The sequence below is a fragment of the Ruditapes philippinarum genome, unplaced genomic scaffold (assembly GCF_026571515.1).
Source record: "Ruditapes philippinarum isolate M1 unplaced genomic scaffold, ASM2657151v2 ctg411_1_1_1_1, whole genome shotgun sequence".
In the NCBI taxonomy this organism is placed as follows: Eukaryota; Metazoa; Mollusca; class Bivalvia; order Venerida; family Veneridae; genus Ruditapes; species Ruditapes philippinarum.
Genome location: NW_026854764.1, coordinates 476,702 through 492,406, shown reverse-complemented (window position 1 = coordinate 492,406; position 15,705 = coordinate 476,702). Strand labels below are relative to the sequence as shown.

At 31.8% G+C, this 15,705-nt stretch overlaps 1 protein-coding gene across 1 annotated transcript in view; it reads right to left on the bottom strand.

Annotated features, from left to right (window-relative positions):
* LOC132740988 (protein phosphatase 1 regulatory subunit 12A-like) overlaps positions 1–15,705 on the bottom strand; it is a 94,511-nt gene that overhangs the window by 13,801 nt on the left and 65,005 nt on the right. The window contains exons 23-25 of the mRNA XM_060729061.1: positions 15,389–15,472; positions 14,427–14,471; positions 6,231–6,539 (exon numbers count right to left, since the gene is read on the bottom strand). Coding sequence (XP_060585044.1) covers positions 6,231–6,539; positions 14,427–14,471; positions 15,389–15,472 — 438 coding nt within the window. The remainder of the gene's footprint in view (positions 1–6,230; positions 6,540–14,426; positions 14,472–15,388; positions 15,473–15,705) is intronic.

Below are 15,705 nucleotides of genomic sequence, written 5' to 3'. Positions count from 1 at the left end.
AGCCACAACTCCTGGAGGAATAAACAACATTCAGTATTTTATTTCTTTCTTTTGAAGTCTAAGGACCCATTTATTCCCTTTCTTTCGCAAAATGTTATCATTTTCAAAATTTATGATTTTGTGTTTTAGTCATTTTTTCACAACATGAAAATTTCCTAGTTTGGCAGAAATAACTTTGTTCCTAAAGGACTGAACAAAAAAAAACAAAAAAACTTTTCTTCTCGGAACAGATAAAATGAACAACAATAAATCTCAGAGTCCACAACACGAACTGTATACAACTTCTTGTCTAAATCAACCATGTTTTGAAATATTATTTTGTTATTCATGAAAATGTCAGCTATCAAATCTGAACCTTTGTGATGAGACATTTTGAAAATCTACATTATTATTTACATCTCTGAAATCATACCAGAATCCTACCTTGTAAGGATGAAAATGCACTTTATCCATGCTATTCTCTTAGCAAATATATGAAGAAAACACTACATTACTCCATATCTCACAGGACTGCTTTCCAAAAATCCAATTTCAAGATTCAACTACAAGTTACTTATATAAATTTACAATGCCAGACATCTTTAAAAGCTTATTTTGCAACCATATCTTCAAAATATATCAGGATTTTTTAGATAAAGAAGACATTCATCCAATAATTTATTCTCCCTATAAAACCTGAATAATTTCTGCCAAAATGTCTTGGTGATTTTTTGTGTGTTTTCTCAAGAGATAGAACAATTAATGTTCAGGAAAATCATGTTTTCTTATCACGAAAAAAGAAAAAGAAACTTAAATTACATCAAACATGTTGGGTTGATTCCAGATATTAAATGTCTAAAGCAAGGTAAACATTAACTTTAGATTTGAAGTCTCTTATTTAATTATTGATTGCAAGAGATGAACTATGATGTCCTTTACTGGAATGTATCCAAAATTTCTTATTCATCATATAAGAAAACCTTTCTAATCAATATGCAATCTTTACTACTAAATTTCACTCCTTATCTTTGTTAAATCCTAAAAATATTATTTGTAATATAAAAAAAACTTCATCAGAAGATCAGAAGTTTGGGCTTGCAATTTTTAGCATATCTTTAGACTGATTAATTTGCAATTGGCATGTGGTAAGTATGCCAATGTCCTGTAAAATTTCATTAATCCATACAAGAAATTATCGCCTCAGCACTGGACTATTTCATCAAATTTTATTACAACAGTATCATATTGCAGAAAGGAATGTCAAAAGAAATATCAGGAAAAAAAACCCATCTGATAATGAAATTGAAATATTAGCAAAAACTTCTGATAATTAAACAATGAAAGAAGAGGTACAAGACATGATTCTGACCACAGATCTCACTGGCCAAACTAACAGGACATCTTTACAGTTAACATAATGTTTACTGGAAACAGACAATCAAAACTGATAAAAACTTAAATCCAGGTAACTCCTTATAATAAATGTCCAAGTCATGCCCCAAAAAATATGAAATTGTTCCTTCTTAACGCTTCCATGATTGGAACGGAAAGTGAAAAGCCTTTTTGCCACCAGAATAGAACCAGGCTAGCCAGCATCTATACTATTGGCAGACCAACAAACTTTTCATCTTGATTTCTAACAAATATATTGAAAAAGAGAAAAGATTTAAATTAAGCTTTTCAATCACTAACAATTTATTACCTACATTCATTTTAAAGTTTGCACCACCTTGCAACGCAAAATTCCTTACTTTCCAAAATTCCAACAAAACACTACCAAAGTAAATAAACATTTGGAGTCACTATTTTGGCCCAAAAGAACACCGACAATTAGGCATGCCATGTAAATGTCTTTACCTATCAACAATTACTTGTCTAATATAATATATAATCACTCGCATTTCTCAAATATTCTGATTCTACAAGAAAACTTTTGTGACTGATTTACAGTAACATAAACTTTCATCCTGTTAAATTTCTGAACAAACTGTTCAGTTTCTATTTTTTTAATGGACTGTTCAGTTTCTATTTTTAAATGGAAGTTCAAGTTTTATTTTCTTAATGGACTGTTCAGTTTCTAATTTTTTAATGGACTGCTCAGTTTCTAATTTTTTACTTGGCTGTTCAGTTTCTATTTTTATAATGAACTGTTCAGTTTCTAATTTTTTACTTGGCTGTTCAGTTTCTAATTTTTTAATGGACTGTTCAGTTTCTAATTTTTTAATGAACTGATCAGTTTCTATTTTTTTTAATGAACTGTTCTGTTTCTAATTTTTAATGGACTGTTCAGTTTCTAAATTTTTAATGGACTGTTCAGTTTCTGAATTTTTAATGGACTGTTCAGTTTCTAAATTTTTAATGGACTGTTCAGTTTCTATTTTTTTAATTGACTGTTCAGTTTCTATTTATTTTTAATGGACAGATCAGTTTCTATCTTTTTAATGGATGATTCTATTTCTATACATTTTGATCAAACACTGGCAGTTTTAAATTTACATCAATCTATAAACAACTTGTTAAAATGCCAGTAAATTTTTCTTGTAAATATATTATATTTGTTTTTAATGATAAGGAGCCTAAATTGTACCACATTCTTTTGGATGACTCAGAAAAATCAAGGTGGGTATTAAAGTTGAATGATTGAGCAGTCATGAAAACCAAACATCATGGAATAAACAGATCTCAAATCGGGTGTAAACATCTTGGAAGTTAATTGGGAAAGAGGTCTCTGTATAAAAGATAAGAATCACAGAAATCTTAACTAATAATGGCACTATAAAGTACCTGCCATTTACAGTTAAACAGTTATATGTATAAGAATAATATCTTGTTCTTTACTTTGTTAGTGTTATAACAGTATAGCAGAAATCCTCAATTTGTTATGAATTTTTTTTATCAATATTCCATTTTGATGCTGGAGCTAAACAATACTGTTTGCTTTATTGCCATATTCTAAACATTATCAAAATGTTTGTAGACAGGCTTTATATGTGTTGGAAGACTGAATAGTGTTAAAGCCGGTGCTAGGGGGCATGAGGGATGTTACACATTACACATTTCCATTATCTCTAAAGAATAAACTTGATCTTACAATTTTTCTATTATATTGTTTTTCATTGCTTCCTTTTAAGACAGTCAAAAAAGCTTTGAACATGTAAAGATTTTGATTCTAGCTGGACCAGCAGTACATGTCAAACTGATGATCCATGAATATTTAATCTGATTTTGTTACCAATAGACCAGGGTACTTGCTCTCTTAACTTCAGTGAATTGCTTTTTTGCTTTAGAATTCCACAAAAACTTATGTTTTTAGCAAGATAATTTTAAGATTATCTTAACTTTTGAAATGGCATCCTTTGATAACAATAAGAATGTGTACCAAGTTTGAAGTGAATTGTTTTTATAGTTTCTGAGAAAATGGACCTAAATCAAAGGTTTATCAACACTAACGCCAAGGTCAAAAAGACTCCACTTTATTTCTTCAAAAAGACTGGGTTTTTTTTTTTTGTTTTTTTTTTTAAGATATACAAAACTAGAAATGTGTCATCATGCCACGGATGCCCCCGTATGCAGCCAAAATTTCAGATGTTATAATATTTAGTTCCAAATTTGTTTGCACAAATTATTTTTTTCATTTGCAGTTCAAAGCCCTTAAAACTTTTCAATGTTAACACAAACCATTTTCATACAATGTTCAAAGCACTGAAATTATTCAGTCTTAACCTTTTGAAAATAGCATATTTCATATTTGTAGCCAAAATAATGGCTACATACATTTCCACAAAAGTATGAGTGCTGAAACTGAAAGTTCAAAATTTTTCCAACATTCAAGAAAGATAAGTTTGTCCAAAAATCATTGAACCACGACCAAATTCAAACTTTCCACAAAAGTATGAGTGCTGAAACTGAAAGTTCAAAATTTTTCCAACATTTTAAGAAAGATAAGTTTGTCCAAAATCATTGAACCACGACCAAATTCAAACTTAAACTGCTTATTCCTAAGATGTATCTATATTATTTTCAAAGTGAAAGGGACATAACTCTGCCAAAAATCATTGAACCACGATCAAATTTGAACTTGACCTGCGCATTCCTTTGATGTATCCATATGTCAAGTTTGAGTTGAATGTGTTGTACCGTTGGGGAGATAATGAACGGAAACTGAAAATTTCATATTATTTTCAAAGTGAAAGGGGCATAACTCTGCCAAAAATCATCGAACCATGACCAAATTCGAACTTGACCTGTATTATCTCAAGACATATCCATATGTCAAATTTGAGTTGAATGTGTTGTACCTTTGGGGAGATAATGAACGGAAACTGAAAATTTCATATTATTTTTAAGTAAAAGGGGCTAACTCTGCCAAAAATTATCGAACCATGACCAAATTCGAACTTGACCTGTATTTTCTCATGACATATCCATATGTCAAATTTGAGTTGAATGTGTGCAACCGTTACTAAGATAATGAACGGAAACTGATGATGACGGAATGACAGAATGATGGAATGACGGAAGGATGGAACAGGGTAACACTATATGCCCCGGCCATTTCATGGCGGGGGCATAAAAAGCCTTTTGGTCATTTAATATTTTACACAAGTTAAAGAAGTTGAAACTGCCAACTAGAATAGTGAATGCCATGCCAGAAATATGCTTATTTTTATTATCTGATGTGCATCAGTTTGGGCAGCCAACAATGTGTACTTCCTACTTCTGTTTGCCAAGAACATTTACGCAATAACATGATAACCATTACATTATTATACTTGTATTTATTGTTATATGATAAGAATTTCCTACATATGAAGGTTATTCTTGTGAGAGTATTCAAATAATAGCCACAATAGTCAAACCCTTGCACTGCTGATTTTCTCTTCTTTACCATTTCTTGCTAAAAATTTGTCAATTGCACATAAAGGCAGAGCAAATATTTATCAATGTCATTAAATAAAGAAGCTAAAAATGTGAAGTTAAGCCAGACTATATGAATGTGCAGACTGGCATAATCTGGTTTGACTGTATGAATGTGCAGACTGGCAGAATCTTGTTTGACTGTATGAATGTGCAGACCGACAGAATCTGGTTTGACTGTATGAATGTGCAGACTGGCAAAATCTGGTTTGACTGTTTGAATGTGCAGAATGGCAGAATCTAGTCTGACTGTATGAATGTGCAGACTGGCAGAATCTTGTTTGACTGTATGAATGTGCAGACCAACAGAATCTGGTTTGACTGTTTGAATGTGCAGAATGGCAGAATCTAGTCTGACTGTATGAATGTGCAGAATGGCAGAATCTAGTCTGACTGTTTGAATGTGCAGAATGGCAGAATCTAGTCTGACTGTATGAATGTGCAGAATGGCAGAATCTTGTTTGAATGTGCAGAATGGCAGAATCTAGTCTGACTGTATGAATGTGCAGAATGGCAGAATCTAGTCTGACTGTTTGAATGTGCAGACTGGCAGAATCTTGTTTGACTGTATGAATGTGCAGACTGGCAGAATCTGGTTTGACTGTATGAATGTGCAGACTGGCAGAATCTGGTTAGTCTGTATGAAAGTGCAGACTTGATTGTAAGATTTGATTCAAACAACAGTTGATGGCCATACCATTATGTATAGCCTTAATCAGAACTGCTATCTAAGTTAATTTAATTTACAAATTAATTAGTTCACAAACCCCTTGGATACCAATTAAGTATAATTTTAAAGTTAGGTCATCTCACCTATCTGATAATGCATGTAGAGAACAGTGATTTAAAGAACTGGGCAAACACATTAATATTCATTGAATTATTTTAAGACTTAAGATAACAGAAATTTGCATAAAAATAAGATTACATTATCGATCAAGCAAAGAGAAGGCAGAAAGCAGTTCAGTCCTGAATGCCTAAACAGTTTATTTTTATTCTACAGAAAATCAAACAACTCTTATGCTGTTTAAGATCATGAATGTTTCAGATTTAATTTTTTTTTATAAATATTGTTCAGTTTTGATATTTTACTTTTTACTTTTTACTTAAACCACTTAAGTTCATCTTAATCATTAACCTTATAAAAATATTGCAATTACAAAAACTAGTAATCTTATTTAATTTGTATTGTAGAACTAATAAAATAATCAGAAAGCAAAACAAATCTGATTTATATAATTTAGATATCATCCACAAGTGTATATCATTACAGAAAATAATTTCTTTCTCTGACAACCTTCAGAATTTTGAATGACATTAAGTAGCCGACCTACCCTATATGGCACTGAACTAGCTCCATACCCTGTGGAGCCAAGACTCGATATACTGCTGGTTGATCCCGACCTTGAACTATATCCTGACCCGTATCCCGAAGTAGGTCCAGAACTGTATGCACTAGCTCCCCCGTACGAGCTCCCTACCCCGTAAGAACTTGGCTGACTGCTGTACAAACTGCTAGGGGTGTAACTGTTCAATGAATGGCTACTACCATAGTGACCATGATTCGAGCTTCCGGCATACTTTGTTAACGGGCTATAGCGGTATGAACCGCCACCATAAGACATAATTTCCACACAATAATCTCAAAACATGAATTTTTAATACCTTTTGATACGAAAATTTCCACAGGCAAGGATAGTAAATTACTAATCCTGGTAATTTTTCCCCTTCCAAAAAATTAATTGATTATGTAAACTGCACTGATTCTTGGCACACAAAAAAATCCTGTTCTTTTTAAACAAGTTTTATTGAATGAGACTAGAATTGTGTAAACTGAGTTATCACAATAAAAAAAAATTCTTCACTATAACAGACGAAAATGTGCAATAAAAACACCAACAATCAAACAAGGATTCTGGTACACATTAATGGTAATTGGCTAATGTTTTGTCATAACAAACTAACTAATTCATCCTGATGTAACTTGAGATAATCCTTCTATTATCTGGAATGCTTATCAGCTGAACACTATTTGGTATATATATTTATAATTCTCTGACAAAAAATATATATATATCACAAATACAATAACAAATCCTCCCTCTTTTCATGAAAACAAGTAAATAACAATAAAATAAGTTACAACAACCTTTGATTGTGGAATGAAGAATTTCTATAAACTCTTACTTATTTAATTACTCATTTTAAGCTTATCCAGTCTAATCACATGGTCGTTTGTCACATTTAATTCAAGTAATAGATGAAAATAATTAATAAGGAGATTATACGATTAGTGCCCTAGTGACCTTAAAATCACAGTTAATTGCAATTTAAAAATCCAATTATGTCTATTATCTCATTATCACAACACTATTTCCAGCATGACCTCAGCATAGGATTAATTAGTTCAAAACTTTTCCCTTTTTTTCTCGACCAACAATTGCGGAAAGTGGCCTTGTAACTAAATCCGAAATCCTCTTATCCTGAATCGAAAATAAAAATGCAAAATCCTTAAGTCCACAAAGGATTATACTTCACAACAAGTAGATAGTCCTCTTGAAAACCACCACTCCAAACAAAGTTCACAAACTATTTTTAAACCACCATCGAAAACAATGATCTAACTATAAAGTCCTTCTCATAATACGAAATGTAAATACTATAATAAATAAGTTATTGAGTACTTCATGTTAACCTCTCTATCAATCATTTGACTGATAGATTGTCTGATAACCTATCAAAACTATAAAACTTGTTCTTTTCATTGAGTGCTCACATGAGGCATTTAGAGGTATATGTGTGTAGAATGCCAGGAATATTGTTAAGTAGTTCACTTTCTGTAAACAAGGTGAACTGGAGGGAGCAGTTCTTTTCTGTGATGTAGAATTTTTTTTTTCTTCTAAATATCTGGGCGAAAATCTGGGCGTATATCAGTTTTAAAATCTTTTTCTTAATCAACTTTGGGTGTGTTATTTTCACGATTTTTAACAATTTAAATTGATATAAAATTATGTTTTTGTACATAAAAATTATGAAAACACAAATACCTAATTATATATTGTAGCAGATTTTTTTTTACATTTCTAAACTTGAAACACCCTTTTTGATAACTTCCTTATTTACAAGAGTAAATAACACAGCATTTGCCAAGTGCATGACTCTGGGACTATAAACCATAATTCTTAATGTGAAAATAACAGACTGAAAAGTCTGTAGACTTTAAAGCAAGTTTAATGTTAGGCGATTAGAATATGTACAATTTTCTCACGGATTGTCAGCAACATTTCAGTAATATATGTTCAAAGAAAGTGTCTCACAGAAAAAATCAGTGAGTACAAAAATCTATAAATTTGTGGTATTCTATTACCTCCCTTTATTCAACATGACTTGTGTACAGCATTTTCATTCAATTCTAAATTCTCTTACACTCAAAAAGCATCAGACTTACAGGAAAGTTTCTGTATATATCAAGGTGAGGATGACTCATCATCTATCTGTTAGGCTTCTTTACAGAGATCTACTTCACAGATAAGTAGATTGGACCGTAATCAATTTTCTTCTATTCTAACATGCATACAGGAAAAATAGGTAATTGCCTGAAATGCCCTGTTTATTTACAGTTCTATCATGCTTTCTGATTTCATGTTTGAAAAAGTAAGAAAGAGAAAAATTCCTATGTTACATTACAGCACATAAAAAATAATGTTTTTCTTTCTTTTTAAATTGAAATATGCTGACTAAAGGGAGGTAAATATCTGACTAAAGGGAGATAATTTCAAACAAAATAGTTCTGAAAATGTATAATAAGCAGAAAGTGCCCGTCCCTTGTCACTGACAACCTTTTGATATTGTTAATAACCCTCTGTTTATTTAAGACTGCTGTGTTTATGTATACGTAGAAAACCCATAGTAATTAAGTTCTTAATGAATACTAATCCTATTGGGATACCTATTAACTATCTAATCAGGGATTAAGGACTTGGTTTTGCAAATTGTAAAAAAAGTGTTTAGTTTCTTAACAAATGCCATGCAAACATCTTGTTACAATTGGAAAGATTTTTCCCCACAGGTTCTTTACAGAAAATATTCTGTTATTCTTCTACCTTCAAAACAATACAGTTTTTATGCTATTTTTAGACAACACATTCATTCACAATTCTTTTGTCTGCAAGAACTGTTTTCTATTGTTGTACAGATGTTAAAGTGTATATTCTTTTAGCAATCTGAACTGCTAGACAGGTACATACTTATATATGCACAATAATTTCTAAGAATAGAAAGTAAATGTTATTGCCATCTGCGTTATGAAAATAACAATTGAGTTAGAACCCTGTTGGCATATTACATAAGCTATTTCTGAAGCAAGAATGCTTTGTTCTTTATGCAGACTCTGCCCTAGACATGACATTTTTACACTTGCTGTTAATTTCTATATGCAAGATCAAGTAATCTTAATCTAAGTTTAATATAAAAACATTTGAATAAAAGAATATAAAACAGTAAAAAAGCCTCTAAATTTAGGTAAATATTAATGAGAACTTTTTTTTCCTTATTCACACTACAAAATTTAGAACATTGATAGAAGTCTGAAAATCCCACATGATTCTCCTGTGACATCACATCAATGTCACAGTGGTATGATCAAGTGTACTTATTATCTAAAACACACAAATAATGCAAACATTCAAACAATAGTACCAACTCTTCAACATCATTCATCTAAATGATCAGAATGTTAGAAGCAATGTTTTTCCAATTAACCTGCCTGGAAGTATTGTGTTTGAACCTTAATTAGGACCATTTTAACCTGTAATTCCAAAGTATTAACTCCCCATCTATACAACTAATATCAGTAATTGGTGCTGCTTCATTACTGTACAGCTACCTAAATGAGCTAAAGCAAGTTACCGTATTATTCCATATAAACACTCTCCCACTCTTTAGTAAAATTCCTTTTATTCCTATGATTTGGACAAATACTCAAACACAACATTAAAATGTTACAACTTTTCTTGGTTTTTGTGACACTTTAAATGTCATGTGATGAATCGGGGTCAGATACCAAGCTGAGCAAATAATCTAAGTTCTATAGCCTATATTCTGTCAGCTGGTGGTGGACTTCTTACAGGAAGATATAGTATCCATCCTACAACAGTGAGAAGGAAGAAACCAATCATTAAAGTGACCACTCACTCAGCACTTACCAAAGATTGACTTGAGGCTTTATTTTTCTGCTTTTTTATTATATTGTATTATCATTATTATTATTATTATTGATTTCAGCGCATTTATGGTTGAAGATTGATTGAATACCAAAGAGGGCAAGAGAGATGTTGAACTTTTACATTATTTCATATGGACAGATTAAGTCAATTCTGGCATACAATTAGGAATCCACCCATTTCCAGTATTTTTTTTCTCAACTATCAGAGTATATATGCCAAGTTGCATCTAATTAGAACTTATATGGTATATTTCTGATGCCCAATTAATTTGTTGGAAAGAATTCATTCTATCCAATTATAGTTTACTCTTCTGCTTATTCAGCATAATTGTGATAACAATGTAGCAGATTAACATTTAACAATGAAGTCCAGGTGTAACCAGTTTCAATCCTTCTATACCATTTTCTTTATAAAAAAAACATATAGTTGTTTGAAGAATTTACACACAAGAAATAATTGTAGTCATCATACATGCATACTTTATACTTCAAAGATAAAAACATGGCTAAATGCCCAACCCCCACCCTGCCACCCACTGATCCCTCCCTTACTCCCTTCACTCTCTAATCAAAACACAAAAAAGAAATTTTTAACAGTTGAAAGTTGAGCTGTATATTACAAACTGTGTAAGATGCATGATACCAATCAATGGTATATGGTACCAATCAGCAAATGCCTTCAGCAGAGCGTGGGAAACTCTTAAAACAAACATCTGTTCACAGTAATTATTTCTCCAGGTAACTGTATTATGTAATCTGCACTTACAATCTTATCTGGTAGATATTAAAATATTAGGGGCATCTTTATCTTAATGAATACATCTTCACAAAAACCTGAGCTATTAAAAATACCTTTATCTGCAGTTCTCTAGAGAAAAGCCAATCTTTTCAAGGGATTATAGCCATTAAACACATTCCAAAATCAATCACAGGTATGAATATATAATTTGATGAAATTTTTTTCTTCACATCTAGGCTAGGGTTAAAATTTTGTATTGTTTGTTGCCATTTCTCAAACAAAGGTGTACCGTTTAAAACATATACAACATTTTTTCTCCTTAAAAGTTGAAAACAGGTATAACTAGAACTGCCACTATCATGGCGTGAATACCCCCGCATACCACTTTGTCAGAATCAACAGAGGCCATTTAGAGCTCAAGGACAACCTCCCTGCCAAATCAGAGGTTACTAAGCCAGTGCATTGCTAAATTCTGTATTCTACATGCTTCAAATGTGAAAATGTCAAAATCAATACATTGCGGACAGGACATACTTTAGCAATTGAGAAGAAAAGCTTTTTTTGTCAAGGTCCCTGTGACCTTGACCTTTGACCCAGTGACCTCAAAATCAATAGGGGTCATCTACTAATCATGACTAACCTCCATGCCAAATATGAAGACTAAGGGTCAAAGGAATCTTAAGTTATTGGGCGGACAAGCTTTTTGAAGTCAAGGCCCCTGTGACCTTGACCTTTGACCTGGTGACCTCAAAATCAATAGGGGTCATCTACTAATCATGACTAACCTCCATGCCAAATATGAAGACTAAGGGTCAAAGGAATCTTAAGTTATTGGGCGGACAAGCTTTTTGAAGTCAAGGCCCCTGTGACCTTGACCTTTGACCTAGTGACCTCAAAATCAATAGGTGTCATCTACTAATCATGACTAACCTCCATGCCAAATATGAAGACTATGGGTCAAAGGAATCTTAAGTTATTGGGCGGACAAGCTTTTTGAAGTCAAGGCCCCTGTGACCTTGACCTCTGACCTAGTGACCTCAAAATCAATAGGGGTCATCTACTAATCATGACTAACCTCCATGCCAAATATGAAGACTGTGGGTCAAAGGAATCTTAAGTTATTGGGCGGACAAGAAAAAACCGACGGCCGGACGGACGGCCGGACGGACGGCCGGACGGACAAGCTGATTCCAGTATACCCCCCTTACAACTTTGTTGTGCGGGGGTATAAAAAGTTTAGACAACAAAAACATTGTTTCCGAGAAACACAAAGAGATTAAGAAGCAATTGAAAGAAAACAGAATTAAGTATTTTTCAATGGTTTGGCCTTTTTGTAGAACATCGCCCAAACATTCAAAATTTGTAATTTGTAGAGAAGCAACAACTTTTGAGTTTCTTTAATCAAATATTTCATTTCTTTCATTTTTTCTATATTACTAGCAATTTCTTATGGTTCAGATATAGTAAATTGTTATGCTGTATAGAAAAGCTCTTTTTCTATCATACTAAAATAAAATCTCATTCACTTGTCACTGTCTATCTTAAAGTGGATTTGTCTACAATTGGCATATTATTTCAATAAGTACTTTAAATAATGTTAAAACACCCAATATAAATGTATCATTTGGATATAATATGAAATATTGTTTGCAAAAGAAATGTTGATAAAGTTTTAAGTGATTTAGTATGAACATTAATATGATGAATAATAATATTTTGTTCTAAAACATTTTATTATTTGCTATATAGAGATATGTAATAGTGGATCATGTATTTTACACTTACCAACAACATTATTCATATATAAATCTTACTTAAATACTATCAATGTAGTTATGACTGTATAACAGACCTTCAATAGTAGACCAAATCACTTTAATATTTTGTATTTTAAAACTAATGCAATATAAATTGTACAAAAAAAACCCCAATGCATTGGTGGGTATAAATTTTAAGAAAGCCCCAGAAAAATGGATAGTATTTAACATAAGTAAGATGGTACCCTATATCATATACAAACAGATTATCATAAAAACAACTTTAATAGTTAATATAAATTGTAATATCAATATATCTGTTCAAGATAGAATAATAAATCGCCATTCTCTTAAACATGCCTTAGTAATTTATATTGTTTGATCCCTTTTGTAGCAAAAATTATTACTGAGAAAAATATCATTTGAAAAGATCTCATAACAACCTGCCGTATTTATTATGTTCACATTTGCTCCGTATTTACTTCACAAATTAATTCAAATTTAAATCAAACTAATCAAAATATTTAAAGACTTGAATTTCTGAATTAAAACAAATTCAGATAGGAACTGATAACATGTACTAACAGCAAACACAGTAGAAAAGAGGCAGACAAAGATATCAAATGACTGACCAGTACTATTACATCACTATTCTGGTCTAAATTGCAATTTATTCAGTTTATGAAGAGATATCATTTAATATACTTAAATGTTATCTGAATTACTTTTAGATATGTAACTTTGTTCTAATAAATTTCTCCATTCATCAATGCTATTTTTGGTTATTTTCATACTGTATTAATTTCACTTAGCAAATAAATATTATCTTTCATGACATAAAACAAATATAAAATATTCATACAGACTTCAATACCACTAAGATTACGTCTGTGAAGTAGCCCTTGACATTCATAAGATTATTTCATATCCATAAATGACCAAATTACAGACAAGTTTCTTACTTAGTATTTGGCATTATTTTTATTTCCTTTTGTAACACCTACACTGTCCGGTCAAATGGCCAACTTTCAGCTTTACTTTTAGAGATATTAAGACCTCAAGTGCCACTGTGTGCATTATTTTAGGAAAGTAAAACCTGAGACCTTCCATAAGACAGTTGGATTGGAAAGTTAGGTTGGTATTTTTCCACAGGTTTATGTCAATAAATAATAACATAATATAACATAAAATCATAACTTAATATAGGCGAATGAACTTATTAGCTTTCATATACAAACCACAGGCCTGGCAATGTATCAAACATAGGTCTTAGCCATTTTGGAACCAAAAGCCTTGACCTTAGATTAAAATGACTTAAAATAAATCATTTCAACATAATTATTGAACTAATGGTTGTAAAAGAGCAACAACTAGAACTCTTTAACCCTGACATATCTTTTGATAAAACTCTGAAGTGAACTTAACACACACCTTACAAGTAGGAGTTTTGACTATTTAGAACTTAAACACACTAGGATTTGCAAAACAAGTTCCAGTACTCTTCTCAAGGGAATGAATACATAATGTACATGAATAAAAATTCAACAATAATGATCAAAGCCATGATACCACTAAAAATCAGCAACAAGCCTGTATTGAATGATTTTTATACTTTTTTCATCACAATTTACCATAATTGTAACTAACATCTAACTTCAATGATTTATAAAACATGCAACTAAAATCTTATAACTCAGAATAAAAACAGAACAAAACAAAAGTACAATCTGAAAAATAACATTTACGATAAAATGAGTAACATAAATTTTGAATGTAGAATCATTTTAAGCCCAACAAGGAAACTACTTACAGCACTAGCTAAATATCTCCACCTAGCATATTTCTGTTCTGTTGTCTACCAGTATATAAATATATTACTCATTATTTGATCAACACCACATTTTTTTTTATTTGTTTCTGTCACACTGTCAATATAAGTCGTATTGTGATTTTCTAGCTATAATTAGGGATAATGGTTTAAGGTGACCATTTTGTACTTATTTCAGGCCATGTGAGTATAACCATTGACCTTCTATATGGTGGCTGAATAACTTCCTCACATACAGGGAATTCCTCACAAACAGCTAATTCCTCACTTAAGTAAATTCCAAATTACTCACATACTGGGAATTCCTAATATACAGGGAATTCCTTACAAACAGGGAAATCCTCACATACAGGGAATTCCTAATATACAGGGAATTCCTTACAAACAGGGAAATCCTAACATACAGGGAATTCCTTACAAACAGGGAAATACTCACATACAGGGAATTCCTAATATACAGGGAATTTCTTACAAACAGGGAAATCCTAACATACAGGGAATTCCTCACAAACAGGGAAATCCTCACATACAGGGAATTCCTCAAAAACAGGGAAATCCTCACATACAGGGAATTCCTCACAAACAGGGAAATCCTCACATACAGGGAATTCCTCACAAACAGGGACAGGGAATTCCTCACAAGCAGGAATTCAGTAATTCCTTGCAAACTCTCTGCTGTTTTTGAATGCTTTTGGATATTGTGGGGTGGGGGGGCGTTATGTGAACAAAGGCTGATCTTGCTTATGTTTAATCTTGTATTTTGGAAGGAACTGAAAATTTTATTAGGTTTGTAGGTCTTCTCCTGACAAAACCTCATCTTGACTTCAAGCATGCAAAATGAAAAGCTTCTAACCAAGTACAGAGATTTGTGAGACAAAAAAATGGAGTAATTAAATTAAGATTCCAATCTGAAAACTCACTTTAAACATTATATAGTTTCTTACCTTATCATCTGCTACTTCTGTTTTGATTTCATCTTTATTGTCATCTTTATTTTCTTTGTCTTTTTCATCTTCATCATCTTTATTCTGCAACATAGAATAACATGGTTAACTTCCCTTATGATTATAATAAATGTATGGTCTATGGCAAGTGTTTTCTACCAGTGTAGAGTCAGTTTTCTCCGGCCAGCCTGAGCATATGCACAGTCAGGCAATACTCTTTAAAAGTTTAGGTTGCTTTAGTTTACTTATATAGTTTTGAAATCTTTGAAAAATCATAAATGGCACGCCAAATCTGAAGCAGAACAAAGTCAATTACT